General features: G+C 59.3%; 2 protein-coding genes across 5 annotated transcripts in view; one reads left to right on the top strand and one right to left on the bottom strand.

Moving 5' to 3' along the window:
* Window positions 1–247: 247 nt before the first annotated feature.
* LOC116742260 (basic proline-rich protein-like) overlaps window positions 248–26,337 on the bottom strand; it is a gene marked incomplete at its 5' end in the record, with an annotated part of 114,428 nt that continues 88,338 nt past the window's right edge. Inside the window, 7 exons of the mRNA XM_032609585.1 lie at window positions 248–522; window positions 631–830; window positions 935–1,069; window positions 1,136–1,326; window positions 3,207–3,477; window positions 3,574–3,786; window positions 3,967–4,497. Of these exons, the coding sequence (XP_032465476.1) occupies window positions 248–522; window positions 631–830; window positions 935–1,069; window positions 1,136–1,326; window positions 3,207–3,477; window positions 3,574–3,786; window positions 3,967–4,497 (1,816 nt within the window). The remainder of the gene's footprint in view (window positions 523–630; window positions 831–934; window positions 1,070–1,135; window positions 1,327–3,206; window positions 3,478–3,573; window positions 3,787–3,966; window positions 4,498–26,337) is intronic.
* TSNARE1 (t-SNARE domain containing 1) overlaps window positions 21,866–26,337 on the top strand; it is an 82,338-nt gene continuing 77,866 nt past the window's right edge. For all 4 annotated transcript variants that reach the window (XM_032610130.1, XM_032610128.1, XM_032610132.1 and 1 more), the window contains exon 1: window positions 21,866–22,102. In XM_032610130.1, the coding sequence (XP_032466021.1) occupies window positions 22,090–22,102 (13 nt within the window). In that variant the 5' untranslated portion in view covers window positions 21,866–22,089. The remainder of the gene's footprint in view (window positions 22,103–26,337) is intronic.

Below are 26,337 nucleotides of genomic sequence, written 5' to 3'. Positions count from 1 at the left end.
TGGAAGGGCAGGAGACAGGAGGGAAGAGCTGGCCCATGATTCCAGCTGTCACAACCCTCACCCCTTGGAAGTTCCTCCCACGCCTGTCCTGAAGCTCTCTTGCTGCAGCATGGGCCCCGGCGCTCCACCTGGTCCCTGCTCACCACCTCTGCCTAAGGTCCTGGAGAACACCAGGCCTGCTTGACGCAGAAATCTCAGGTTGAGGGTCACCCGGGGGGACACCGGGCCTGGAAAGACAGAGTTCCCTTCAGCCAGGCAGGGCGCTTCTGTGGATGGCATCGAAGCCATGGGGGCACTGGGGTGTGGGCACCCAGGAGAGGGACATGCCTCCTGAGAGGGGGAGCAGGTGGGCAGAGGTGAGGGGCAGATCGGCCAGTCTTACTCTGGACTCTGCCAAGCCTGCCTCTGCGGCCGAAGCTGCCCTGGTCAGCTGGGCGGCGTCATTTCTTTGAGCTCTCCGGGAAAGGCTCAGAGCGGCGAAGGCGCTGGAGGGTCTCCATCGGGCGGGACTCAGGCGGGCTTCTGGGGGAAGGAGGAGGAAGGGGGCACTTGTTTGGGGGACTCAGGACCAAGGGATTGGAGAGTTTCGTCCACCTGGTCCTCAGGCCCGGGAAAGTCTGCACGGCCAACCGTGCCCCGCAGCTTCTGCCGGGCCCACAGCCCATGCCCTGCCCGCAGGACCCGTCCGCAGGCCCAGGACACCTGGCTTCCCGGCCATGGGGCTGAGTCCTCTGCCTTCTCCTGGGGAGCCCGGGGCGCCCAGGGCACCGAGCTTATGTAACCCGAGCGTGCTGCCCACTCCTCGGCACCCCTCGCCTGCCCTGCCCTCCCTGGGGAGGACGAGGCCGGGATAGTTTCAGACTATTTTCAACCACTCGTTGTCACAACTCTTGGCTGAGAACCAGGTGTGAATGGCAGGTTTCCCTCCCCCCACCCCCCCGCAGGGGGCCCGGCAGAGGAAATGCAGGTCAGGGAGAGGTATGGTGGCACCAGCCCACAGCTGGCACTGTTGCTGCTCCGGGGATCCAGGGTGGGGGCCGACTGGGGACCCCCAAGGGCCTTCACGGCCCTGCAAGTGGGCAGCCTGAAGGGCACCCTCCTGACATGTCCTCAGCAGCTGTGCTGGCCAGCCCACTGCATGCCCATCTCCATCTGTAACCTCCAAAGGCTGCAAGGCACGGGGCCATTCTGGAGCTGGGCATCTCGTGGTTCAGAATGGCGATGTGACTTGCCCAAGCTCACACAGCCGGGCACTAGGACTGGCACCGAAGCCTTCACTCCGACCAGGTGCGACCGAGACTCATGGACTCGTTCTTCAAAGGGGGTCTTCAGGATGGACAGGGCAGAAAGGGAAGGAGGGTCGTTACACGCAGTTCCTGCCTCCGGCCCTGGACACTTCTGAAGCACCACTTCCAGTCTTCACGACGTCCTGACTGAGCCCTGGTCCCGGGCGTACTGATCCCTAATCCATAATCACAGACTGAGCCCTGACCCTCCCCAGGCACCCCTGAGGGTGACTATCAACTACCGCCATTTGACTGGCCTCCTTGGGCGCCTCCCATGGGCCTGGCACCTGCTGACACCGGGCCAGTCCCCACGCCACCCCTGCCACCCCAGTTCCCAGAACAGAGGCCCTGTGGACTCAGGGCCCGTGCCAGTAGCCGCCCGGCTTCCGTCAGGCCTTCCCCTGGGCTTACCAGGCCCTTGGGACTGAGGACGCCGCTCCGCTCTCGGAGCTTTCAGTGGAGGGAGATTAAGCATTGAATAAACCGTGCAGTGAAAATCAGTACAGACAATCGCAGGGATCACAGAGCCGAGGGGGCTGAGGCTCGAGATGGCCCAGCCGGCTTTGCACACTTGCCCACCACACCTGGCGCCCAGCGGGCTCCAAGTGTCATGGATGAGGCATTGGTCCCCTTGCAGGCGCAGGCCGAGTTCTCCCCTGCGAGTTGGTGCCCTGCCTAGGCCCCCAAGACAGGTGCACGACCCCACTCTCACCACCTCTGAGTGCCAAAGAGGCCCCAGGTGTCCCCAGGGACCCTGGACACCACCTCAGCCTCCACATGGGTCCTCCCCTGCCCCCCCGGGCTCTGATGTCCCATCCCCATGGCCCCATCAGGAGGTCTCACTAGCTGGCACCCAGGACACAGCCCAGCCTGGGTGGTGGGTGGCCAGACAGACAGACATGTGGAGGGCGGTAGACACGCAGCTCCACGCCAAGGCTTCTCAAGGAGTGGCCTCGGACCCCCGGGGGTCCACATGGTGACACTCTGCACCGTGAGCTGGGACTGCGGGGCCATGGCCTCTTGTTAGTCTCTCTCCTGGAGCCCAAGTGCCGGTGGTGGACACCAAGTCCAGGGCCTGCAAGGGCCCCCAGGGAAAGTTGGAGGAAGGACAGAAGGGAGGAGAGAGAGGAGGGCGGAGTGATGGGGACGGAGGCCACGTTTGAGACAAGGGAGGGAAGCTTGCAGCTCTGGAAGACGCATGGATATTTTGTGGAGCAGAGACAGGGCGAGAACATGGACTTGCTGGGTGCTCTGTGACGTGTGGTGTTTCCAGGCCCCTCCTTCCGCCTGGACCCCCGCAGCCCTGTCCCTCCACCACCTGTCCTGAACAAGAGCCAGGGCAGGGCAGCCCAACCAGGACCAGGTAGGGCCCTCCCCTTCCGAAGGAGGAGAGGGAATTTGCTTGTTCATTTGCATGTTGTTTGCATTCCAGTCAAAGGTGGCGTCAATCTTCCAGCTCCTGGGGTTGGTTCCTAGAACCTCACACTCCCAGGACCTGCTAAGTGTGTGGTTGCTGGGAGGGAGGGCAGAGAGAGCGGCTCAGCTGGGAATGGGATCTACATGCTGAGACGAATGCATAACATTTGCTCACGACTCTCAAATTTACGTAACACCTTCAAATACTTCAATTTATTTCACTCTCAAAACAACATCGAAAAGTAATGGGGTCATGGAGCATAATTCTACTCTTAAAGGGCGGGGAACTGAGGCTCAGAAATGACAAGTCAGTTGTGCGAGGTCACATGACAAGCAAGGACGCCGGCAAGGATCTGGATCCTACAAATCCTCTCCTGCTCTTCCCAGCCGACTCCTCAATAGCCCTGGCTGCCTGCTCTGACTTACACAATCCTCTACCCAGAACCTAATGTAGGAGGAGAATGGTGGTGGTGGTGATGGTTCTGGTGGTGCTGGTGCTGGGGGTGGTGATGGTGATAGTGGTGATGGTGGTGGTGGTGGTGGTGATGGTGATGGTGGTGGTGGTGATGGTGGTGGTGGTGGTGGTGGTGGTGATGGTGGTGGAGATGGTTCTGGTTCTGGTGGTGATGGTGATGGTGGTGGTGATGGTGATGATGGTGATGGTGATGGTGATGATGGTGGTGGTGATGATGGTGATGATGGTGATGGTGGTGGTGGTGGTGATGGTGGTGGTGGTGGTGGTGATGGTGGTGGTGGTGGTGGTGGTGGTGATGGTGTTGATGGTGATGGTGATGGTGGTGATGGTGGTGATGGTGTTGATGGTGATGGTGATGGTGATGATGGTGATGGTGATGGTGATGGTGATGGTGATGGTGGTGGTGGTGATGGTGATGGTGGTGATGGTGATGGTGGTGGTGATGGTGATGGTGGTGGTGGTGGTGGTGATGGTGATGGCGATGGTGGTGGTGGTGGTGATGGTGGTGGTGGTGGTGGTGATGGTGGTGGTGGTGGTGGTGATGGTGGTGGTGGTGGTGGTGATGGTGATGATGGTGATGGTGGTGGTGGTGGTGGCGGTGGTGATGGTGTTGATGGTGATGGTGATGGTGGTGATGGTGGTGATGGTGTTGATGGTGATGGTGATGGTGATGATGGTGATGGTGATGGTGATGGTGATGGTGGTGATGGTGATGGTGATGGTGGTGATGGTGGTGTTGGTGGTGATGGTGATGGTGATGATGGTGATGGTGATGGTGATGGTGGTGATGGTGGTGGTGGTGGTGATGGTGATGGTGGTGGTGGTGATGGTGATGATGGTGATGGTGGTGGTGATGGTGGTGATGGTGGTGGTGGTGGTGATGGTGATGGTGGTGGTGGTGATGGTGATGATGGTGATGGTGGTGGTGATGGTGGTGATGGTGGTGGTGGTGGTGATGGTGATGATGGTGATGGTGATGGTGGTGGTGATGGTGATGGTGGTGGTGGTGATGGTGATGATGGTGATGGTGATGGTGATGGTGGTGGTGGTGATGGTGATGGTGATGGTGGTGGTGGTGATGGTGATGATGGTGATGGTGGTGGTGATGGTGGTGATGGTGGTGGTGGTGGTGATGGTGATGATGGTGATGGTGATGGTGGTGGTGATGGTGATGGTGGTGGTGGTGATGGTGATGGCGGTGATGGTGATGGTGATGGTGGTGATGGTGGTGGTGGTGGTGATGGTGATGATGGTGATGGTGATGGTGATGGTGGTGGTGGTGATGGTGATGGTGGTGATGGTGGTGGTGGTGGTGATGGTGTTGATGGTGATGTTGATGGTGATGGTGGTGATGGTGGTGGTGGTGATGGTGATGATGGTGATGGTGATGGTGGTGGTGATGGTGATGGTGGTGGTGGTGATGGTGATGATGGTGATGTTGATGGTGATGGTGGTGATGGTGGTGGTGGTGATGGTGATGATGGTGATGGTGATGGTGGTGATGGTGGTGGTGATGGTGATGGTGGTGGTGGTGATGGTGATGATGGTGATGGTGATGGTGATGGTGGTGGTGATGATGGTGATGGCGATGGTGGTGATGGGGCTGGTGGTGCTGGTGATGGTGGTGGCGATGGTGATCATGATGGTGATGGTAAGGACAGTGTTGATTCTGATGATGTTGAAGAGAGTGGGTCTGCCTGGTGTGGATGACTCATGCAGCCAAAGTCAGGAATCTGCGCCTCTTTCCTCGAAGATTCTGGAGCCAGTGGCTGGCTTATTTTATGCCTCTGTCCTTCTGCCCGTGGCTAGGCCACCATCCCCTCCTCATCTGGAGCTCTGGGGGGGTGGGGAATTGCTCCCTTCTCCGTGCTCTCCCCATATCCTGTTCTCCCAGGCAGCCCTCTCAGGCTGTGCTGTCTCTCTCAGCACTCGGGTGGCATGGCCTGGGCATCCTTAATTCTTCGTCTGTCTTGGCCCCTACCTCGAGGAGTTGCCTTACTTGGCCAGTGTGTGATGAGTAGATGCCTGAATGAGTCCAGATGTGGAGATACGATAAGACAAGGGAGCAGCTCCGTAGACCCCAAGAGCCCCCACCACTCTGCGGCCCTCCTCCCTACCCTGCCCGTGACCATGTCCAGGGCCAGGCAGGCACCTGCTCCTGCCCCTCTCTGCCCTCGTCCTGGAACCTGGCTCCACAGGGCCCGCAGGCCTCTGTTGGTTCCAGGTTCACTGCTGGTCTCAGCCTTGTGCACACACACTGGCACACAAATGCAGACACCAACCCCACGCCCCCACTCCCACATGATCACACACACCCACATCCATACACGACCCAGCACGCAGGCCCAGATCACGCTGCCAGGCAGAGCAGAGCCAGCCTGGGGGTCTGTTCTCCTGGAACCAGGATGTGCTCACCCTGCTGCAACCCATGTGGCCTCGAATGCCACCCCCGAGCCTCCACAGGGTCCAGCCACTCTCCTTATGGGTGTCACCCAGCCGGACTTGTACATTCCCAGGGAGGGAGCTGTGGCTGCAAAGGGTCCTTTCTGAGAATCAACCAACTTGAGTGTCCCTGGGAGCTGGCGGGGTCAGTACTGCAGGGAGAGAGAAAGGGGGGCCCATTCTCCCTGAGCAGGTTGGGGTTGGTCCCTAAACTCTTAAGACAGGCTTAGATGTAGACTCTGCCACCTTGGGAACCAACCAGCTGAGATGTTTGCAGAGGGTCCAGGAGGAGCTCCACTCTGAGCCTGCCACCTTTGCTGGTCAAGGAGCCCCATTTCTCCCCATGAGCCCCTGTTCCCTTTAGGGAACACTGCGCTTGCCCAGAGCCTCCAGGGCTGCTGGGTCGTCAGCATTTTACACCTTCATGGTGAGGAGTTAATAGATGCATTTTTCTCCTTTGAAACTTATATCACTTTTTTTTTAAAAAAAATTATTTATTTATTTATTTGGCTGCGCCGGGTCTTAACTGCGGCACGTGGGATCTAGCTCCCTGACCAGGGATCGAACCCTGGGCCTCCTGCATTGGGAGTGTGGAGTCCTAGCCACTGGACCACCAGGGAAGTCCCTATATAACGTTTCAAGTATGCTGATAAGTATGGGGGGGCAACAATTATGGGGGAACCCCGGCCCAGGACCCAGCTTCATCAGAGCTTAGTGTTTGGCCTGAGATCTTTCTGGTTTTAAGGGGAGAAAACCTCACCAACGTGGACAGGTTCTCTGTGACTTTCCCAGCACACATGGCCCCTCTTCTGCCCGTGTTTGAGCCAATCACGCCTCTGCCTCGTTCTTTACATCTCCGGGCGGTACGCACTGATCCAAACAGTGAACTGACGCGGTCTATGGGCCCCTGAGACATGGGTGAGTGGTGTCCCAAGCTAACTCCTTTCAGCATCTAACTCAGCTCTGTGGGGAGAATGCACATGAAGGCTGTAGCCCTGTGCTGCCTCATCCTCCCGGCCACGAGGTGCTCCATCCTGGATGGGGCCACAGGCCTTGTATCCATCCTCTCTCCCATTCCCGGAACTTCCGTTTCCCCAGGTGCGGCTCTGTGGACAAGCTTCCAGCAGGGCCTGGCTGCCGTCTCCACAGCAAGCTGGGTGGAACGTCCTGCTGGTGACCCCTTGGTGCACGGGGTGGACTTTCTCTGGGACGTGCATCCAGGAAGAGAAGCGCTGGGCCAAAGGGCACGTGAAGCTTGAACTGTCCAGTGTGGATGCGCCCTGGGGCGCACACACCCTTGGGGAGCTGGCCGTCACCTCCCCTGCCCTCGTAGCAGGTCCTGCCTAGGGGCACGAATGAAATCTCACAGGGTTGCCATTCGCCATTTCCTGCCCCTCAGGTGTTCCGTCGGCTTTGGAAGCTGAGTGGGAAGGGATAGAGATGGGCAGGCTGGAGCAGGTCATCAGTGAGGACCTGGCGAGGCCTCGGACCCGCTGCCCGGAGGCCCTGGGACTGGCAGAAAGGCCCAGGCCAGCGCAGGCCAGGCCCTGGTCCAGGTGTAACCCAGATTCAGGTTCCTGCTCTGAGCAGCGGTGGGAGTGGCAGCTGTGGCCCGTGAGAGAGACCCCAGGGCCTGGGGGCTTGTCTTCACTCCCACTGCCTCAGCTTTAAGCACACCACCTTCCTGGCTTCAGAACCCCATCTTCCAACACAGCTCATTTCTGAATCCCTGGAGCCCCTCCTTCCTGGCCAGCCAGACACTTTTTGGACCAATGAATGAGCAAATGACCCACGAATGCATGAATGAATGAATGAAAGACAGACTAGCGGGAGAAGACTTCACTTGGGAGGCAAGATGTCCACTGACTTAGGGATGTTAAATCACCTCCAGCCAACTGCTTAAGGTAATGGGTTCCAACAGGTCTTTGGGAGAGTGGGGGTCTGAGGTCCCCCTGGGTGAGCCCGCCACCCTCATCAGAGCTAGGCCTGGCCAGGGGACACGGGGCTGGGGCTCCGGCTTCCCGTCCTCTCAGGCACCCTTGCTTCAAGCAGGCCAGGTGCCACCCCTCACCCGTCAACTCCTGTGACCTGTGGAATGTACGGCCAGGCCCAGCAGCTTGGTGGGCAGGGGAGAGAGAGCAGAGTGTCAGGCCCCAGGCCGGGGTCAAGGATGGCAATGCAGTCGGGTGTCGGTGGTCTCCAGGGAGGTGACAGTGGCCTCTGAGTGGTCTGAGAGGAGCCACCCAGAATGAGGTCCACCTTGCTGACCAAGCCCTGCAAAGGGAGGAGGGGCCAGAAATATGCCCACGGAGACCAGGAAGGGGCAACTGCTACCGGCCTGGGGGCCTCTACCCGCTCACCTGCTGACAGACCCTCCTGCGTACATGGCCTGGCCCTGGAGAGAGGACGGTGAGTGACGCTGGCGCCCTCGGGCTGGCTTTTCGGGGCCAGTGCTTGGGGCCAGGAGCCGCCTATGGGATTCCTTGGCGGTGTCTTGCGGCCTCTCCAGGAAAGGACACCACTGGGGGAGGGCACTGCCACCTGTCCCAGGCCTGCCTCCTGGGAACACGGCCCCGAGCCCTCTCCCCATGCAGCCCCTGGCAGTGTGGGCGGGGGCCGGCGTGCCTGTTGAGCTGGAGTGTGACTCAGCCGGAGGTGCATGCCAATGAGTGGCGGAATGTCGCCTGCCAGATTAAATTAGGTGCCTCAGAATTAAAACTACATATTTATTTTAACCGGTCGAGGTGTTCGGAGGGAGATGAAAGGGAGGGGAGATGAAATATTACAAACTAGATGATTAAGACTGCAGAGAGGTGCGTGTGCTGGGATGGGAGCCGGGAAGGGTGAATTGTGAATCCTTCTCTCGTGCCAGTTTAGAGTGAGAAAAGGGAGTTTGACACAAAGAGGAAAAAAATAAACAGGAAACCAACACCCAGCCCAGCCATCCGAGAGGGTGCGTTAGTGCTCATTCTGGGAAGGGGAGCGGCGGCCAGCTGAGCGCACAAGGCCCGGGCACCGGGCGGGGGGAGTGCGAACCCGGACAGCTCCGGGCGAGGCTCACCTGGCACCTGGAGCAGGGCCCGGCCGGCCGCAGGCTCCCAAGAGTATAATGTGTACTGGAGGGCCCTGCGCCCCGAGGGAGAGCTCGCCATCCGCGGGGAGGGGAGGGCAGGAGGGTGATGCCGCCTACGGGCCTGGTGAAGGTGGAGCTGGCGGTACAGGTGTGCCGCTGGCCACCTGTGCCCTTCTCCCCGGTGCTGCTGCCACAATGTGTGAGGCGACAGAAGTAAAGCCGGGGGTGCTGGGGCTGGCAGGGTGGGGTGCTTGTTACGAGGAGGAGGGCATGGCGCCAAGGAGATGGATGGCAAGGTGGCTGGTGGATTGGGGGGCTGGGTGGTGTTGCTGTCAGGCGGGTGATGGGAGTCCCCAGCCGGGGCGGGGCTTAAATCCTGGCTCTGAGCCCGAAAGGTCATGAGGCCTGGGGCCGGTCACTTCATTGCCTGTGTTGCTCGACCTCTGACTTTCAGGCGGGTGATGGGAGTCCCCAGCCGGGGCGGGGCTTAAATCCTGGCTCTGAGCCCGAAAGGTCATGAGGCCTGGGGCCGGTCACTTCATTGCCTGTGTTGCTCGACCTCTGACTTTTCCTGTTTCTGCAGCCAGACTCTTCCCCGAAGGCGAATGCGGCGGGGGTGGGAGGGGACGTGGCAGGCGGGGCAGGGTGTCTGGTAGAGTTGACAGACAGAGGGCGGCGGAGGTAATGAAATGGAGGCTCCGCCCTGGCCCAGGATCACCCCGGGGCCTGGCATGAGGGGCTGCCTGGTTCCGCTCCTGCCCAGGACAGACCCAGAGACCAGCTTCTCAGATGAGGTGTGGGGAGAGAGGGGCCTAGGGGACACGCCCAGGGGCCATCTATCAGGAGAGCAGGCCAGTGTGTGTGTGTGTGTGTGTGTGTGCGTGTGTGCGTGTGTGTAAGGGGTGATGGTCTCAGCACACCCCCACCCCCATCCCCAGAATCACATTGCACCCCAGGGGCGGCATCCCGAGTGCCATGGGCAGGCGATATGGGTCACAAACAGGGTCAGGGCTGTGCAGCTTGTCCCTCCTGGGCTGACCTCCTTAGTGCCCTCAGCGCCCGCGACCTGCAGGCCCCAGATTTAGACGCGTGAAGATCAGCAGCTCCCCAAACCCTGAGAAGGTGGGGAAGGCCATTTCCCAACTGATAAAAGGAGAAAAGACACAGGACTTCTCCCCGCCTCGCCCCCTCCCTGCCCTTGGAGCCAGAGCGCTGATCTGAAGGTGGGTGGCGCCTTCGCCTACGCGCCCACCCCCCAAAGCGCGGCACCCCCACCTCCCGGTGCAGCCAGTGCGGCCTGGACCCACCCTGCCAAGAGCGGAATCTGGGTTTCCTTGGGGGGGAGGGGCTCGGCTCCTGGGACCTCCACTGGCGCCGAGGTCCCCTGTGTCCTGGGAAAGAGCCGTCTGGCCTCTCCCAGAGCCGAGATCAGGGCCACAGCAGAGAGCTCTGGGGCTTCAGTTCCCCCGTCCCGAGTCTACGTGCCAACCTCCGGACTTGCGGAAGCCTCGCTTCAGAAGGCGAGGGCAGTGGGCACCGTCCGGCATCGGGCGAGGTGGGGCAGGGCCGCCCTGACCGGAGGGCTTCTTGGTGCGTCCACAGCCCACGTGTCCTGCTTTCCTCAGAGTCCACGAGGGAGACGGGACACCCATTTTGCAGACGCGTGGTGAGAGGTGACGCGGTCTGAGGATCTGGACTGAGCTCAGGCATTGCCTGGAGGGTAGGCACTGAGCTGGATTTCCTGACACCTGCCCCTGGCCGCAGCTGTGCCCAGAGTCTGGTCAGAGACCCCTACGGCTCTGCCATAGTGGGGGCCTGAGCGGGGCGGGCAGGACACCCCTCAGTCCAGGCCGGGCCTGGGCCCACCCTGTGCCACCCCCAGTGCTTCTGTCACGGCTGACTCTGGAGGGAAAGCAGGTGTATTGGCACGTGCCTGTGTGTGCAACCCACGTGTATGCACACAGGGGCAAGGCCACAGGTATGGTGCACTGCACAAACACAGCGGACGTGCCCACATGTCACACACGCGGACACTCATACATGCACAAATACGCGAGGTCTGTGCAGACCTCACGGGTATAAGAGCGCGGGCACGTGACTTTGTCACAGGTATGTGTGCCTGCCTGTCGTGTTCTGTGGCCGGACGAGGGAGGAGTGGCAAATCTGTCTGCCCTGGAGAAGCTGTTTGTCCACCACAACTATCAGGATACGAACAGTCTCGTCCCCGCCAAAACTCCCCCAGGCTACCCATCTGTGGTCACACCTTCCCCTGACCCCTCATCCCTGGCCACCACGTGTGTGTCCTCCATCACTACAGTTTTGTTCTTTCGAGGCTGTCCTGCCCGGGGAATCACACAGCAGGCCAAATTTTGAGGCTGGCTTCTTCTGCTCAGCGTAAAGCTGTTGCGATCCACCTGCACTGTTGCCGTTTTCTTTTTCCTGCTGGTGACCGTTCCACTGCACGCAGGTACCACAGCTGGTTTAACCATCATCCTTTGAAGGACATCCAGTTATTTCCAATTCGGGGTTATTACAAATAAAGGTGCTCTGAACACTTGTGTACAGGTTTTTGCGAACATGAGTCTTTGTTTCACTTGGGTAAATTCCTAGGATAGGTATCCACTTACCAGGAATCTTAGGGGCCCCGCATTATGCGTATGTCTAACTTGATAAGAAACCACCAAACTGTGTTTCAGAGTGGCTGTCCTATTTTACATTCTCACCGGCAGTGAACGTTCCTGTTGCTCGACGTTGTCAGGTATGGCTGGTATTCCTTATTTCAGCTGTTCTAATTGGTATGAAGTGGTATCTCATCACGGTTTGAATTTGCATTTCCCTAATCACTAGTGACGTTGAATATTTTCCCATATGCCTGTTTATAATCTGAATATCTTCTTCGGTGGTGTGTCTTTTCAAATCTTTTGCCCTATTTATTCCCTTAACTTTTTATTTCAAAACCATGATAGACCCACAGGAGGTTATGAAATTTCCACAGAGAGAGAAATCCTTCATTTGGGAATGTCTTCATTTCACTGTCATGCCTGAAAGGTATTTTCCCTGGACAGAGAAGTCTGAACTTCAGCTCGTTCTTTCAGTGCTTGGGAAATATTGTTCTCCTGTCTGGCCTCCATGGTTTCTGATGAGACAGCAAAGTCATCTGGGTAGTTTTCCCCTTATAAATAATTCGTTGCTTTTCTTTCTGCTTCATTTGTCTTTAGTTTTTAGCAATTTGATCTGGATGTGTCTGAGAATGAATTCCTTTGGTTCGTGGATCTTCCTGAATCTGTAGGTTTACGTATTTTACTAAATTTGGGGAATTTTCAGCCATTCTTTCTTCAAATATTTTTTTCTGCATCACAATTTTTTGTTTCCCTCTGGGACCCCAAGCTTGTGAATATTAGACCTTCTGATATTACCCCACAGGTCCTAGAGCTCTATTTTTTTTTCTTTTAATCTATCTTCCCCTCCTGCTCATGTCAGATACTTTCTATTGATCTGTGTTCATGTTCACTAGTAATTTCTTCTGTCATCTCCGTTCTGCTATTGAATTCATACCCTGAGTACTTTTACTTTGGTTATGTACCTTTACTTTGGTTATGTATTTTTCAGTTGTCATGTCTCCATTTGGTTCTTCTTTATGTCTTTTTTTTTTTTTTGCTAAGGCTTTCTATATTTCTGTTTATTTCAAGACCGTTTGCCCTTACTTGTTGGAACATGTTTATAATGGCTGCTTTTAAGTCTCTGTTTGATAATCCTAATGTCTGTGATATCTCAAGTTGGCTCCTGTTTATCATTTTGTTCTATGAAAAATGCAAGTTGTGATTTTCCTGTTTCTTCATATGCCAAATCATTTTGGATTGTATCCTAGAAATTTTGAATATTATTTTATAAGGCTCTGGATATGTTCTAAGTCCTGTGGAGATGTATGAAATAGGCACTTAGACTTTAGCAGGCAATCAACACAGTTGGGTCCAGGCTGCAGGTTCCGACCAGTCTTCAGGGGTTGTGATTCCTACCTCAGGTCAGAGTTTAGAGCATTTCAGTGCTATTCAGATCCGTCCTGTGTGAGCATCCAGTGGACATTCTGGGATTGGGTGGTATCTACCCTGTAGCTAATTTCTCAGAATTTTTGGCACACCGTTTAGGGTCCACGCCAGCTTAGCTTGGGGCTGATCCTCAGCAATCATAAACAAGTAAGGGGTCACTTTTCCAAGCCCCCTCTCTGTGTTCTCCTGATCGCTTGTTTCCTGGGATGCCTCCCTTTGGTCTTCTGGCCGAAGGATGGGGTTTTCACTAGGACACTCTGCTATCTACTTCCCATGACTGTGTCCACATCCAGGACCAAGTGGAGTGAGGAGGGAGTGAGAGAGAAAAAAAGTGGGTCCACCTGGCCTTCTTAAGAGCACAGCTCCTGATTAAGGAGGGAATCTCCCCTCCTTTAGCACACTTAATGCCCTCGGGCCTACTGCTGTTGCCGTTGCCAAGCTGGCCACTGCAAGGACTGCCTGGGGGCTGGGTGTGGGACTACAGAGAAAAGAAAAATAAATTGGGCACCTCTCCCACTCTCTTTCAGTGTTAGGAGTCCTCTTCTTTGAGCCATAAGTAGGGGGATTTTCTTTGAACTCTCTCTGGTGGCACTGATGCCCATTCCAGACTTCATGCGGCCTTGATCTAAGCTGGAGGACAGGAGGGAAAAAGGGGGGAAGTGGCCAGTGAGTTGAGGGTGCTTCAAAGTCCAGTTTTCTTCCCAGGCACCTGCTAACCTTTACTTGCGAGAGCCCCTCACACTGCTCCAGGCGCTCCGTCTGGGTTTGCAGCCACGATCAATGAGGGGGTGTGTGTGCCTGCACCGTCCTACCTGCAGCTGAGCCCCCAGAGACTTTAACACCCACCTCCCTTCCCCACGGCCTCAGCCTCTGGGGCCCCCCACCTGTCTCCAAATGGGAGGAGAAGGCAAAAGGGGATGGGGTTCCCCCATTTAATTATCTGTCTTTCCAACACAGAGGCGTCATAGACCCTCCATCTGGGACACTAGGGAGGGCCTAGGCTTGACCCGCCAAGCCAAGCATCACCCCACGTGCAGAAGGCTGGGGTGAAGCGAGCCAGGCCACACGACGGGGTAGGCAAGATGCGAAGCCCTCGCTGACCACTCGGCCTGAGCACGGCTCCCAGAGTCATCCAGAATTCAGGAAGGACAGGTGGGAGGAGAGTCATCGTCTGACCTCCTGAAGGTTCTTGGACTCTCCCTGCACTGCCTAAAACTAAACTTCCCTCCTCGACCCTTAAGAAAAGCCTTTATCTTCTCATGAGATGCTGGCCCTCTGTGCCTTTAGACATTTGTTCCAAAGTTTGCATCCTTTTCTGTCATCAAAGGGGTGGAAAAACCAAACGTCCATTAGGTGAAGGACAGAATTCCCAGGCCTGAGAGCTGGTGGGCCTCCGGGAGGGTGGGGTGGGCGATGGGGCCGAGTCTTGGTGACTGCACAGTGATGGCAGCAGGGGGGACGTGAGGCGGCACCACGCACAGCAGTGACCGTGGGGACAGCGGAGTTGTCGGTGGTCCCGTGGTGACGGCAGGGATGGAGCCCGCGGTGAAGTGAAGGCAATGGCTGACGGTGGTGCGGACATTTGGACCTGCGCCCAGCAGCGGGATCCGCACTGTCACAGTCACCGCACGCCTGGTGCGTGAGCCCGACCTGACATCAGACGGCGGAGGCTGGACGGTGGCCACGCCTGCCTTGTGGGACCCGGACAGGAGTTTGGCCTAAAGCTGCTGGGGGTGTCGGGTGGAGGGTATGGTCTTCTGCCCGCTGCATCTGTCCTCCGATTCCTCCCGCCCCTGCTGGAACCAGGAGTGGGGATGGGCCAGCACCCAGTAGGATCCCTTCACAGTCTGGGGTTGGGGAGAGGGAGGTGGTGGTCCACAGCCAAAGTCCCGTCTCTGGGTCCTGAGAGATTTGCCTGCTGGAAGTTTACTGTGGAAAGCAGACGGGAACAGCTCCTGGGCTGGCGGAGGGTGGCTGGGCTGAGGGAGAGCTTGCACTAGGTGCCTTCGACCCAGAGACCTCAGCTGGCCTCACAGGAGGGGGGACGACCCTGTAGAGCTGTCCCAAACTGGGCCTCTGCAGAGTCTATGCACCAGTCCTGGGCCGTGGGCTGCCCTGCGTTGTACGGCAAGGAGGCTCCTTCCAGCCAGGCTGGTCCCACAAAGGGAACCGGATGGGGCTGGCAGCACCCTAGCACTGGAGAGCCGGTGCCTGGCCTGAAGGAGAATCAGGGGGTGTGTCCCCGGAAGCCACTGCAAGCCCCGTGACCCGGGGTGGGGTCACTGCTGACCTCACTCCTCCCAGTTCCTCCCCAACATGGTGACTTCATGGGGCTGAATTCAAAGCAAAAATAGTTGGTGGGATGGAGCTGGAGAGGAAGCCTTACCCCTGGAGGACAGGGCTGGGGGCCTTGACGGGGAGGGCCAGCAGGGTGCCCACCTTCCACACAGAACTGCTCTGGTTGATTGTGAGGGACTCGCCAGGAGAGTGACTCGGAGGGGATCCAGACCCAGCGATGCTTGATGGGGACACTTTCAAAGGCACCCAGGTTCCCAGACAGGACCTGAGCACTGTTCCTCCTGGGTTTCCAGGACCGTGGGAGACCTCCCACTTCGGGGCCAGACTGAGACCCAACCTTGGCGCACGCTGAGCCCTGAACCTGGTCACAGGCTGACCCTGGTCCCAGTCTGAGCCCCTACCTCACTGGACAGCCCAGTGGCACAGTCCTTGGCCACAGGGAAGCCTGGGGAGGAGAAGCAGAGGGGCAGTGGTTATGGGGACCCCACCCTGAGCTGGGCACGTGACATCCACCAGCAGGTCCACACCTTGTCCTGGGCCCATGTGCCCCTACTCCCTCCCCACTGCCCCCAAGACCCCGACTCCTGGCGGGAGAGGCAGGGACCACGCACGCTCGCGGCGCTGCACGATGACTCCTGCAATGCTCCCTCACTTTATTTTTATCCCCATCAAGCCCTATAAATACAGCAGTGATCACCAAATACAGTCAACGTGCCCAACGCCTCCTGCCCGCGGCGTTGCACACCCACACAGCCGGGGACCCGGGGCAGAGGGATAGACACATGAGGCTCTAGGGGAGGCGCGGCAGATCCTCAGCTTGGAGCCCTGGGACAGACCCCATCTCCCCCACAGTGGACATGCTGGCACCTCTCGTCTTTCTTCTCATTTGTGACGCCAAGGACATTTTCTTTCCCTGGGATCTCTGGATCTCAGTTTTTCCATTAGAGAAATGGGGGTGACAACCTGAGTGGACATCATACGTGGTCATTTCCCCACGCCCAACGCCCACTCCTGGAGGGGACAGGGGCTTCACTGGTTTCAGTCTCTTCTGTCCCCAGGGCTTGGTCCAAACCCTCTGTGAATGTTCGTTGAGTGAGTGGATGGATGGATGGATGAATGGAAGGAAGGAGGGGTGGGTGGGTAGATGGATGGAGGACAGAAAATAACGGCCCCACTGAGTACATGACGGGGTCAGTGCGGGGCAAGGGCGATACCACTGCGCGTTATCAGGGCAGCTGCCCCACCTCCACCTCCGGGCAGCCCCTCCTCATGGATGGGGATCTGTCAAGGCATGGAGGGAGGAGGGGCGCTGCAGCTCAACTGCAGGACTGGCGGGAGGTTCCCAGGCAGGGGAAGGATGAGGGGCCCACAAATCCAGAAAACCAACATGGATGCTGCTCCCCAGCCAGGAGGCTCTGCTCTGTCCCCCAAGGTGATGGTGCCCCCAGGTGAGACTTGGAATCAAGGCCAATGTCTTCTTTTTCCAGATGGGAAAGGAATGTCCGGAAATGCGGATGTGGCTCAGGACACGGGGAGTCAAGTCAGGCTGGGGCTTGGTCTTCCCTGATCTCACCCCACTGACCACCATTCCTGGGCCTGGCTGGCCCTGCAGGGGCCTGGGCACTTGTCCCCGGGGCACTGCTAAGGGCTCGGCCTGAGCCGGGCACAGGGGAGCCGCTCTGGCACCGTGTGCCGCCCCTCCCCCAGGTTCCCCCATTACACGGGGACTGTGCTGGAGCCCCACGCGGCTGGTCTCTGTAATCATGCCTTGTTAAACACCCACCTTGATGGAAACAGGGGAGACGCCTGGGTTGTCTGCTCCATGGTGAACACCAGGATAACTCCACCCAGTAACTGTGCACTGCCCAGGGGGCTCCAAGACCCTCATCCCATGGCCTCATAGGCCCTGGGAGCTCCCTGCAGATAGGCCGAGGAAGCAGCCCACTGTGGTCCAGCCTGGATTCCCTTCCTCTAGGCCTCCTTGACTTCTGAGGGGCCAGAGACGCTGTTCGTTCTGGTGTCGGACACCTCCGAAGGTGAAGGCGCGCAGGGCCCACTAGCTCCAGGGAGAAGCCCCCAGCCATGTTCTTAAGCCCCCAGTCCACCTGTTTTCAGAGCCCACAGCTCGGCCAGGGGGCAGGTATCCGAGAGGGAGGAGGGATAGTCACGGGTCTGGGCTGAGAGGGAGCTGATGGAGCTTGAGGATCGTGGGGACCCCAGGAAAGGGGACAGACCATCGTAGCAAGGGCAGAGCCCCCAGCCCTGGGGACGTCAGCAGTCAGAGGAGGAGGAAAGGGCATCGGACGGGCGGCCTCCAGGCCCAGTTCTGCCTCATGGCTAGGCAGCCTTGGGGGGCCACCTCCCTGCTCTGGGGCTCAGTTTCTCCCAGAAGAGGCCACATGATCTCCAAGACCTCTTCAGCTCAGCCAATCCGTCTATCACTCATTCACTCACTCATTCATTCCTTCCATTAACACACAGTGAAAAGCAGCCATGTGACAGGTGCTGCCGACAGGTCGCTCTCAGTATGCTGGGGCTGGGGGCGGGGTAGAGGCGCGGACAGTGTGATCAGTGCTGTGAAAGAGGCAAGTGCGGGGCCGGGGCCGGGGAGCTTGGAGGAGACGCCAGCCCCAGGCTGAGGTGCAGGTGTGTGGGAGGGACAGCTTGAAGGATGGGGACGTCACCTCCCAGGCAGAGAGACCCGGCTGGGCACAGGTGAGAGGATGCACCTGGAGAGTTAGTGGCCGTGGGCTTGCGGCAGCGTCCGGCAGGGCCTGGAGTCTGCTCTCCCACTCTGCTACCTCGCAGACCCCTCTTACTTCATCAGCTACCCGGGAGGTGGGGCTGGCGGGTGCTTTCTGCCCACACACAGCGCTGTCGTGAGGTTTGGCAGTTCACTTGCTGGGAGGTGTCCCTGGAAGCACAAAGTGTTTTGCTTTTGTAAAATGCCGTTCTCTCTGAGCTTTACCTTTGCTCATTAGCATCTCGTTACCGCGGTTCCCCGCGCGTGGCGGGTGGGGATGGGGAGGAACACACTGAAATCAGTTCTTGACTCTGTGAGTGTGAGAATGTGTGTGACTGTGTATGAGTGTGTGGGACTGTGTTTGTGTCAATGTCAACGTGTGCAGGGAGGAGAGGAGGGGGAAGCAGGCAGGAGACCAGGCAAACCCCCATGTGTTAGGTCTGGGATAGGAGTTTGGGCAGAATCCGACACAGGAGGTGGACATGGTGACCTTCTTCAGCAGCCACGTTAGGTTCATACCGTTCCTGCTGGCAAACTCCTACTCATCCTTCAGCACCCAATCCAAATGCCCCTTCTCTGGGAAACCTTTCCAACACCCTGTTTCCTCATACAACCTTCTAACAACAGACTTACAGCCCAGTAGGTGATTCTTTGGGCCTGTCTCCTTCTGCTCCTCTGAGACACCCTGAGGGTGGCATCCACACGCTCTTGGCCCTGGTATTTGGCACTGGTGCTCAGCACGCACCCAAGAGATCAATGACAAGTCAGACAGGCCACGTGCTCACACGTGCCCAGGGTCTCCAGCGGGCCAGGTCTGGGCTAAGGGCTGTGAAGGCTTCGCAGGCGTTGGCCCCCACAAGCCTCACATCAGCTCCACGGAGCAGGGAACGCTGTGATCCATGCTGCAGACCTGAGGAAGCCAAGGCTCAGGGCAGGTGTCGACGGGCTGCCCCTGCTGGCCAGTGGTAGAGCCAGGGGGAGGCGCTGCAGGGTTGGTGGTCAGTGTGGCCAGTGATCTGGAGGCCCAGCTGGAGGGAGAAGAGGGACAGGGAGAGGAGAAGGAGTCTGTCTGTCCCTAAACAGAGACTTGGTACCAAAAGAACAAGGTGCCATGTGTGCAGAGCACCTCAGAGGAAATCAAGGCGGGGTGCGGGCAGCAGCCACATTGGCCCCGGCGTGGGGACGCCTTGGGCCAAGAGATCTCACCACACTCCTCCCAGAGGAGCCCAAACGCAGGCCCAGCTCCCAACACCCTACCTGGGGGTGAGCCAGCCCCACGCAGGTGCCGGAGTGGCCCCCTGCTCCCCTCCCCCTCCCCTACGCCCCCTGATCTTTACTTCTCTTCCTCCCCCACCTGCCAGCTCCTCACCCCAACTCCCCGAGCCCCTGGGAAACAGCGCTGGGCTGACGCACCCCCTTGCCCAAACCCCAAGTGCTGTCTGGGGCTCAGACAGCGGTCCAGGCCCTGCAGAGGCAGTGCCTTTCCCTCTGTCTGCTTCCTGTAGCCCAACCTTTGTCCTCTCCTCTCACACTCAGTCGCCCATGGATGAGAGAGCGCCTCGGCCCGGGGCCCTTCCCTCTTGGGGCTTGTCCGGCGTCAGCTGGAGGCCCTCAAGCCGGTGGAGCTCCTCTACGTCCTGGTGACAAGGGGGATGCACGCAGGACAGTGGGGCAGGCTTGGCGCAGCTGGAAAGAGGCGCCCCTCACTGCTGCTCCTGGTCTTATGTCTGGGGCCAGCCACGGGGCCGCCAAACTGCCCAGGAGGCCACAAAATGTGGGTGTGTCCTGGGCAGAGAAATAAGCACCAGTGAGCACTGGCTGCCTCGGTCGGTCGCCAAGGCGTCCCCTTCAGTGTCTGTCTTCCCGTCCATTCTGCTCTCTCCCCCCACGTGAGTACCGCAGGCTGCCCAGGGGCTGGGGGTGTGGCCAGCACGCTTACGGCCCTCATGGGCTCCAAGTGTCACCTGGGCGCAGGTGTACTGCCCATCAGTGCACACACCGGGCACAGGTAATCAGGCCAGATTGTGTGTGGTGGACCTTAAAGGGAGAGGTAGACGAGACCCTCCCTAAAGTCCACTGGGCTGGTCTTCGAGCCCACGGCCCATGATCTGAAGGCCACTACATGCTCGTGATCTTAAGCCCCGAGGGGCGCGGGTTGTGATGTAGAGGTAGAGCCCTGGCCTGGGCGTCAGAGACAGGCCTGGGGCCCCAGGGCTGCTGAGGCCCCTTGTGGACCTGTGTGTGCCCCTCGCTGCCAGGGCCAGGTTCCCCACCTGTGGCTGAGGGAGCACAAGGGATGGTCTGAGCGGCAGGGGCTCTGAGGCCATCAGCGGCTGGAGAGGTCAGGACGCCTCCACACAGGAGGTGTGCCAGTGGCACACGGATGTCCACAGGATCCCTGCCTTCCTGCTGGACACTCCCAACTCACCTCCCAGAAACGCTACCCCTCAAGACTCCCCTGTGCCAGGACTCCTTGTCAAGGGGGACTTCCCCGACCCCCAGCCCCCTTTGGATCTCCCACACCCCCGTTCTGCTCCTGCACAGCCTTCACCCAGGTTCCCAGTGCACATCTGTGCGTTTTGTGGCCTGCCTGCTAAACGGCAAGCACTGTGACAAGGGCTGTGTCTTGGTGGAGACTATTAGATGGGCCCCATCCTCCCCTTCTTACTTGGTACAAGAGCCCAGATGGCCGCTGGGAACATAGTCCTCGGGAAGAGGACATTTCCTAGCCTCCTTTGCAACTAAAAGTACCCAAGGGACCCAGTTTTGGACAAGCGGGGGGGTGGTGGTGGGGGTGGGGGGTGTAAGCAGATATGGGGTGTACAGTATCTAGGAAGTGTCCTTAAAAGGATGGGATTGGGGGGTGTGTGCATTCCCACTATCCAGTTCTCCTTCCTGCTGTTGGAAAGCAGACGTGATGGCTGGCACTTACACAGCCATTTTGTGCCATGAGGCAGAGGCCCCATTCGAGGCTCAAAGGAACAAGATTAAAGGAGTCCAGGGTACTGATGATTGTGAGGCCCACCCTCCCAGCCCTATGGCCTATTTGGACTTGAATGTATACCACTGAAAGTAAACGTTGATCATATTTAAGCCACTGTTATTGGGATTTTCTGGCATTAGCACCAAATCTAATTGTGCGGCATCCCCAAGGCCTAGCATGTTGCCTGACATCGGAAGGTTGTTGAATGAATAAATGATGGCAAACAGGATGAGATTTGGCAAGAGTAGAGGGGGACGCTGTGCCAGGTAGCAAGCCCGGGTGCTGGGTGACGGACAGACAGACTGGCTCCTTGGGGTGTGGAGATGCCTCCTCCCATGGGGGTGGGGAATAAGCAGGTTCTGCTACTTCCCAGGAGGGGCGGCAAACTCCTCCTTCACAGAGGTTGCGATTAGCAAAGACGACACTCAAGTGCTCCTGTCGTGGAGTTTTTTTTTTTTTTTTTTGCCACTCCTGCTTGGTGATAAATACCTTGGGAGGCTGCTAGGAGTCTCATGTGGAGTCAGTTTTCTAAGTGCCTGAGACTGGTCTCAAACACTTGGGGGTGAGGTGCTTGTGCTGGTCAAGCCCCTGCTAGGTGCTGGGCCTGCACCAGCCCTTTCCCAGTACGTGTCCCCCAGTGACACTGCCCCATACAGGTGACAGGTGACAGGGTAGCGGTGCGCCACCCTGCCCCTCCCATGCCTGCTCTCCAGCCGGCTCCCACATCACCGCTTTGAACACGCCCAGAGAAGGTGTCACTGCTCAACATCACACAGCAACACAGGGATAGGTTTGGTGTTAAAAGAGAGTAGGCTCTGTGGGGACACAGAGTGAACACTAGGCCCCCGTGAGTGCAGCTTGTGAGCTCACTGACTTGTCATCACTCCCCGAGGCCACACCACATGCAGGGTGCCCTGCTGAGCGCCGAGATGCAAATTCAACCACATGTGCCTGCCCTCAAGAGGCCTGTTGCACGGTGGGCAGGTCACAAGCCTAAAAGGGTGGTTGTCATGCCCGGATGTGGTTGTACGGGCTAGGAGTGGTGCCAGCAGCAGTGTGGAGGAAGCAGGGGCTTGTTTCCTCTCTGATGAGAGGGTACAGCTGGGGCGGAGGCTCCACCACGCAGCTGCTCCCTGTCCGCAGCTTGGGACCCACCCCTTTGCTCCCCAAATGGCTGCTCTCCTTGGGAGACCGTGCCCGCATTCCAGGCTGGAACAAGAGAAGGCAGAGGGCTAGCTGGCTACATCGGTCCCTTCTGGGTCTGAAGACTCACCGAGTCCTCTGCTGTCTTCCTCCGGGCCAGCACTACCTTGCTGCCTTGAACAAAATGGGTTCTGTTGGTAAGGGACAAAGGGGGACTGGGCCGCAGGGATGACCTGCTCATGGGATTTGATGGAGGAGGGTCTGTGGTGAGTGAGGGAGGGCTGCCACGTGCTGGGTCGGGGTGTGGGGGGGGGGCAGAGTGGAAGTGTAAACACCTTCTTCCCCTGGACGGTGCTGGGTGGGCTGATTTCCCAGAGAAGCTGACCTGGGAGCCGGTCTCCAGGGGATAGACAGGAAGGGTGGGGGAGGGGAACTCGCTGCAGAACCCAGGTTGACAGTGTTTGACCCAGGGATCTGGTACTACCACGCAGAAGCCCAGGTGGCTACCCCTGTTACAGCGAGCGTTTCTGGGGTCGGCTTTGGTGGGCGCTACATGGAGGCTTCTTCTGAAGACCCCGCGGGCACAGCGAGGATGCAGTGCAGCGGACAGATGCCCCGTGGGGGCTGCGGCAGCTTCTTCCCTCCGCTCTTCCTCTGGGGGTCTCTTGGCCATCCCCTTGACCCTCACCCGTCCGGGTCCTGATGGAGGGGGCCGTCTCTCCTGCTTCTCCGAGGGGCGGTAGGGGCCCTCGCCCCACACTAGGGAGGAGGCAGCAGGTACTGAGCACCCGCCCCGGGCGGCCCTGCTTGCGCTAGACCACCCCGTCCGCAGCCCGGGGGCACCCGCTCGGCCCGCTGGGTAGGCGGGAAGCACACTCTGCAGGTGGTCGTCCTGGAGGAGGTGTACTTCGCTTTCCCCTCCTTTCCTCCACACCCGCGCCCGCTGAGGGTGGGGCGCGGCCGGAGCACCCTCAGACCCCGCTCTCTGGAGACCCGGCCCCTGAGGGCCCTCCGCGGAAAGGCTTTGGGGTGTGGTGACGATCCCGTCTACTTCCCCGCAGGCACGGACCAAGACGTGGGGTCCGCAGGGCACGGCCCCTCCCGGCAGTGCTCAGCGGCCGCCCTAGACCCGGGCGCTGGTCCTTGTGCCCTCCGGACCCGAGTCCGGGGCCCGCACGGCCACTGCGCCGCCGCGGCTCGGCCTCTCAGACCCGTGAGATCCGGTCGGGCCTCTGAGGCGAGGACCGCGCACTCCGCGTCTGTCACCCCCGTTCCACAGATGGGGGTACTGAGGATCGGGGGTGCGAGTGAGCCGGCCACCTACAGCCCCGGTAAGGCGGCGGGAACGGCTCGGCCCAGCCCGGCAGGCCGAGACGGCGCGCCCTCGGTGGTCCTCGAGGGCCGCGGCCCTGGGTAGCCGCGGGGGGGCTCCCGCCGGGCGCAGGCTTTCTGGCCCCTCCGGCCGCCGTCCCAGGCCGTTTCCGCCGCCCGCGCGGGGCACTCTGGGACTTGTAGTCCCAGGGCTCACGCCGTCCTCAGCCCGTCCGCGGCTCGGCGGCCATTGGCTGGCGCGAGGCGTCGGGGCCGACGGGGCGGAAGGGGGGCGGCCTCGAGGCCCTCGCCGGCGCGAGAGAGGCCGTCACGTGATGTTTGGGTGCCGGCTCCGCCCCCCGTACCGCCCCTCCCTCCGAGAAAGCACGGAACGCGCCCGCGAGCCACCGAGGCCCAGGTGAGGCAGCGGCGTGCGGTGGTTCCGGGCCGGCGGGGGCGGGCCGGCGGGGGGAGGCTGGCTTGGCTGGGAGGGGGCGACGCCGGAGGCGGGGGCGGCGGAGGCCGAGGCCGGGAGGGGCGCGCGGGGCCCGGGGTGGTCGGGGGCGGGGTGGGGCGGGGCCCGCGCGGCGGGAGGGCCTCCGGGAGGGGCGGGACCGCCATGGGAGGGGCGGGGCCTAGGGGCAGGGTCGTGGGAGGGGCAGGGTCTCGGGGGCGGAGCGCTCGCACCGAGGCCCGGGTGCACACCTGTTGGGCGCCAGGGACGCTGCTCATCACCAGCGAGCGGGAGGCAGCCCTTGAGGGAGAGCCGGACACGATGTGCCTCCCCTCCGCTCCTTTCTGCCTTTCCTCTACGTTTGGCATAAACGTGCCTCTGGGGCACGGAGGGTAGGGGCCCTCCAGCCCGTCCAGCTTCCAGGTGCCTCTGATCTGTGCTGCCCCCACGGAAGCCCTCCAGGGGCTTCCTGTTGGGAGACTCACGTTTCACTCCTCCTTTGCCCTCTGGGCTCTTTGTGCGCCGTCCAGTGTGGCGGACACTAGCCAGCGCGGCGCAGGCATGGAACACTGCGGTCATGGCAGAAAATTCTTTGGGTCGAGCTGCTGGACTAGATGGGCCTGCTGCCATTGCAGCCACACCTGGCCTCTTCTTCACCCACCCTCTTCCTGCCCTTGTCTTAGTTCCTGGTGGGATGGCAGCTCACCATCTTTACGGCAGGTCACAGCCCACTTTGCTGACCGCCCTCTCCTACCAGTACCCTGGTTCAGGTCCTTTCTCTTTTCCTTCTCAGCACTTCATGTTTTGTCACTGTCGCTTGTTTGCTTGTTTTCCGCTTTATCTTGGGTCCCCAGGAGGCAGGGATTGGGACTGTTCCTCACTGTAGCCCCAGGGTGGACAGAGTGTCAGGGTGAGGTCCAGGTGAAGTTTTGTCAGTATTGGAGTGCTTCGGCCTATTAAAATGGTACTTCTGAGTGGTCAGCCTTGTATGTTGTAGGTCCTCGGTAGAAACCCGGTGCAGCCTGCCCAGGACAGTGCAGGAGCCCAGTTGTGACTGCAGTAGCTGTGGGAGAGTGGCAGTCTGAGAAGGCTTCCTGGAGGAGGTGGAGCTTCCTGGGCCACCTGCACATTTCTCTCCTCTTTTGATTGCTGTGACTGTATCCAGGCTACCTTCTCCGGGTGCTCCTCTGCAGGGCCCTGAGGTGGGCACCTAGACACGGGCACTGCCATCTAGGGGTTTGGGGGCTCATGGGCAGATAGGAGTCCTTAAGTCCCCTCCTGCAAGGTGAAGGTCGGGACCCTGTTCCTGCCTACTGCTCCAGCCACATCTTCCACCACTTGCTTCGTGTGCCCTGCCAGTGCACAAGCCCTTGTTTCCTGCACAGCCCATGTCTTTTCTCATGTCTGTGCCTTCCACTTGGAATGCCTTGTACTCCGGTTCTCTTTGGACGCTTTCCTGTCCCCTTCCTCCCCTGGGTCGGTTCACCCACGTTTATGACCACGGCTCACAGCACACAGCACCCTTCTGTGTTACTGAGAGTTTCGTTGCTCTCTGACTAGTGTTTGGACTAGTGTTTGGGAGAAACAAACTGTTGGCCAAGGCTTAGATTTTTTTTAATGCGCACAGGCATATCTGTGGCTGTTGGGTTTGTTTTGATTGTGTTATTTGTTACAAATGGAATTTAACCTGGGTGGCTCAGTCCAGCCGTCATTCTTTCTGTTCTTTGAATTGTGATCTGTGCCATGTCTGTAATGACGGACTTGCTGGGCTGTGAAGGTAGGCCGCCTCTCGGATTCCTCTGTTTTCTGCCAGAACGTTCAGCACCGCCTGGCTGCTAAGTGTTTGCTGGATCCCTGAGTGGAGGAGTGGGTGACATGAGACTAAAGTGAAGGGGGAATGAACAGCGGCAGACCCGAGGGAGGCAGGTGAGGCCTGGATTTGGTGCTGGTCCCAGGAGGGCCAGCCTGTGCCGTGCTGAGAGTCACTTGAAGAGCAGTCGAGACAGGGCTGTGGGGAGCAGGGACCAGGGGGTCTGAGGTCTGGGGTCTGGGCCGGACCACACGAGGGGCCTGTGGCTAGAGGTGTGCACCCCCTCCCAGACCGCGGAGTCCAGGCTCTCGGCCCCTGGGCTCAGTATCGCGTGGCTGGGTCCACGATGGTGGTAGCAGTGCCGTGGACCTTTCCCTGGCGTGATTGCTGGCTGGGGAGAGCGGGGTCTTCCTGGGAACCGGCGCTGCAGGCTGCACACAGTCCCAGCAGCCCTGCGCTCCCGCCTCCAGGAGAGGGCAGCCCGCCCCGAGGTGGACGCAGGAGAGCAGGCCAGGCAGTCGTGCTGACCCTGTGAGCCCTCATCTCGGAGCTCCCAGTCGATAAAGTTTTATTGTTTTCTTTACGTGGGTTGATGGGAGACTGTCATTTTCTGCCTCTTGATGTCCCCCGAGGGAAGGATGGGGACCCAGCCCTGACCGCGTCAGCGTCCTGGTACGAACAGTGAGGTCCTGCGGACACAGCGTGGCTGAGTCTCAGCTGTGGGGTACTGAGCCACGTTCCTCATTAGCACGTCCCCGCCTTTCTGATCCCGCAGCCACCGGGAGGTGGTGGCATCCGCGCCATCGCAGAGACACAGGCGCTGAAGCCCTGGGAGGGGCTGTGGAGTCAGGGGGTGC

Source organism: Phocoena sinus, chromosome 17 (genome assembly GCF_008692025.1).
Source record: "Phocoena sinus isolate mPhoSin1 chromosome 17, mPhoSin1.pri, whole genome shotgun sequence".
NCBI lineage: Eukaryota > Metazoa > Chordata > Mammalia > Artiodactyla > Phocoenidae > Phocoena > Phocoena sinus.
Note: the sequence above shows the minus strand (reverse complement) of the source record. Positions and strands in the feature narration are given on the sequence as shown.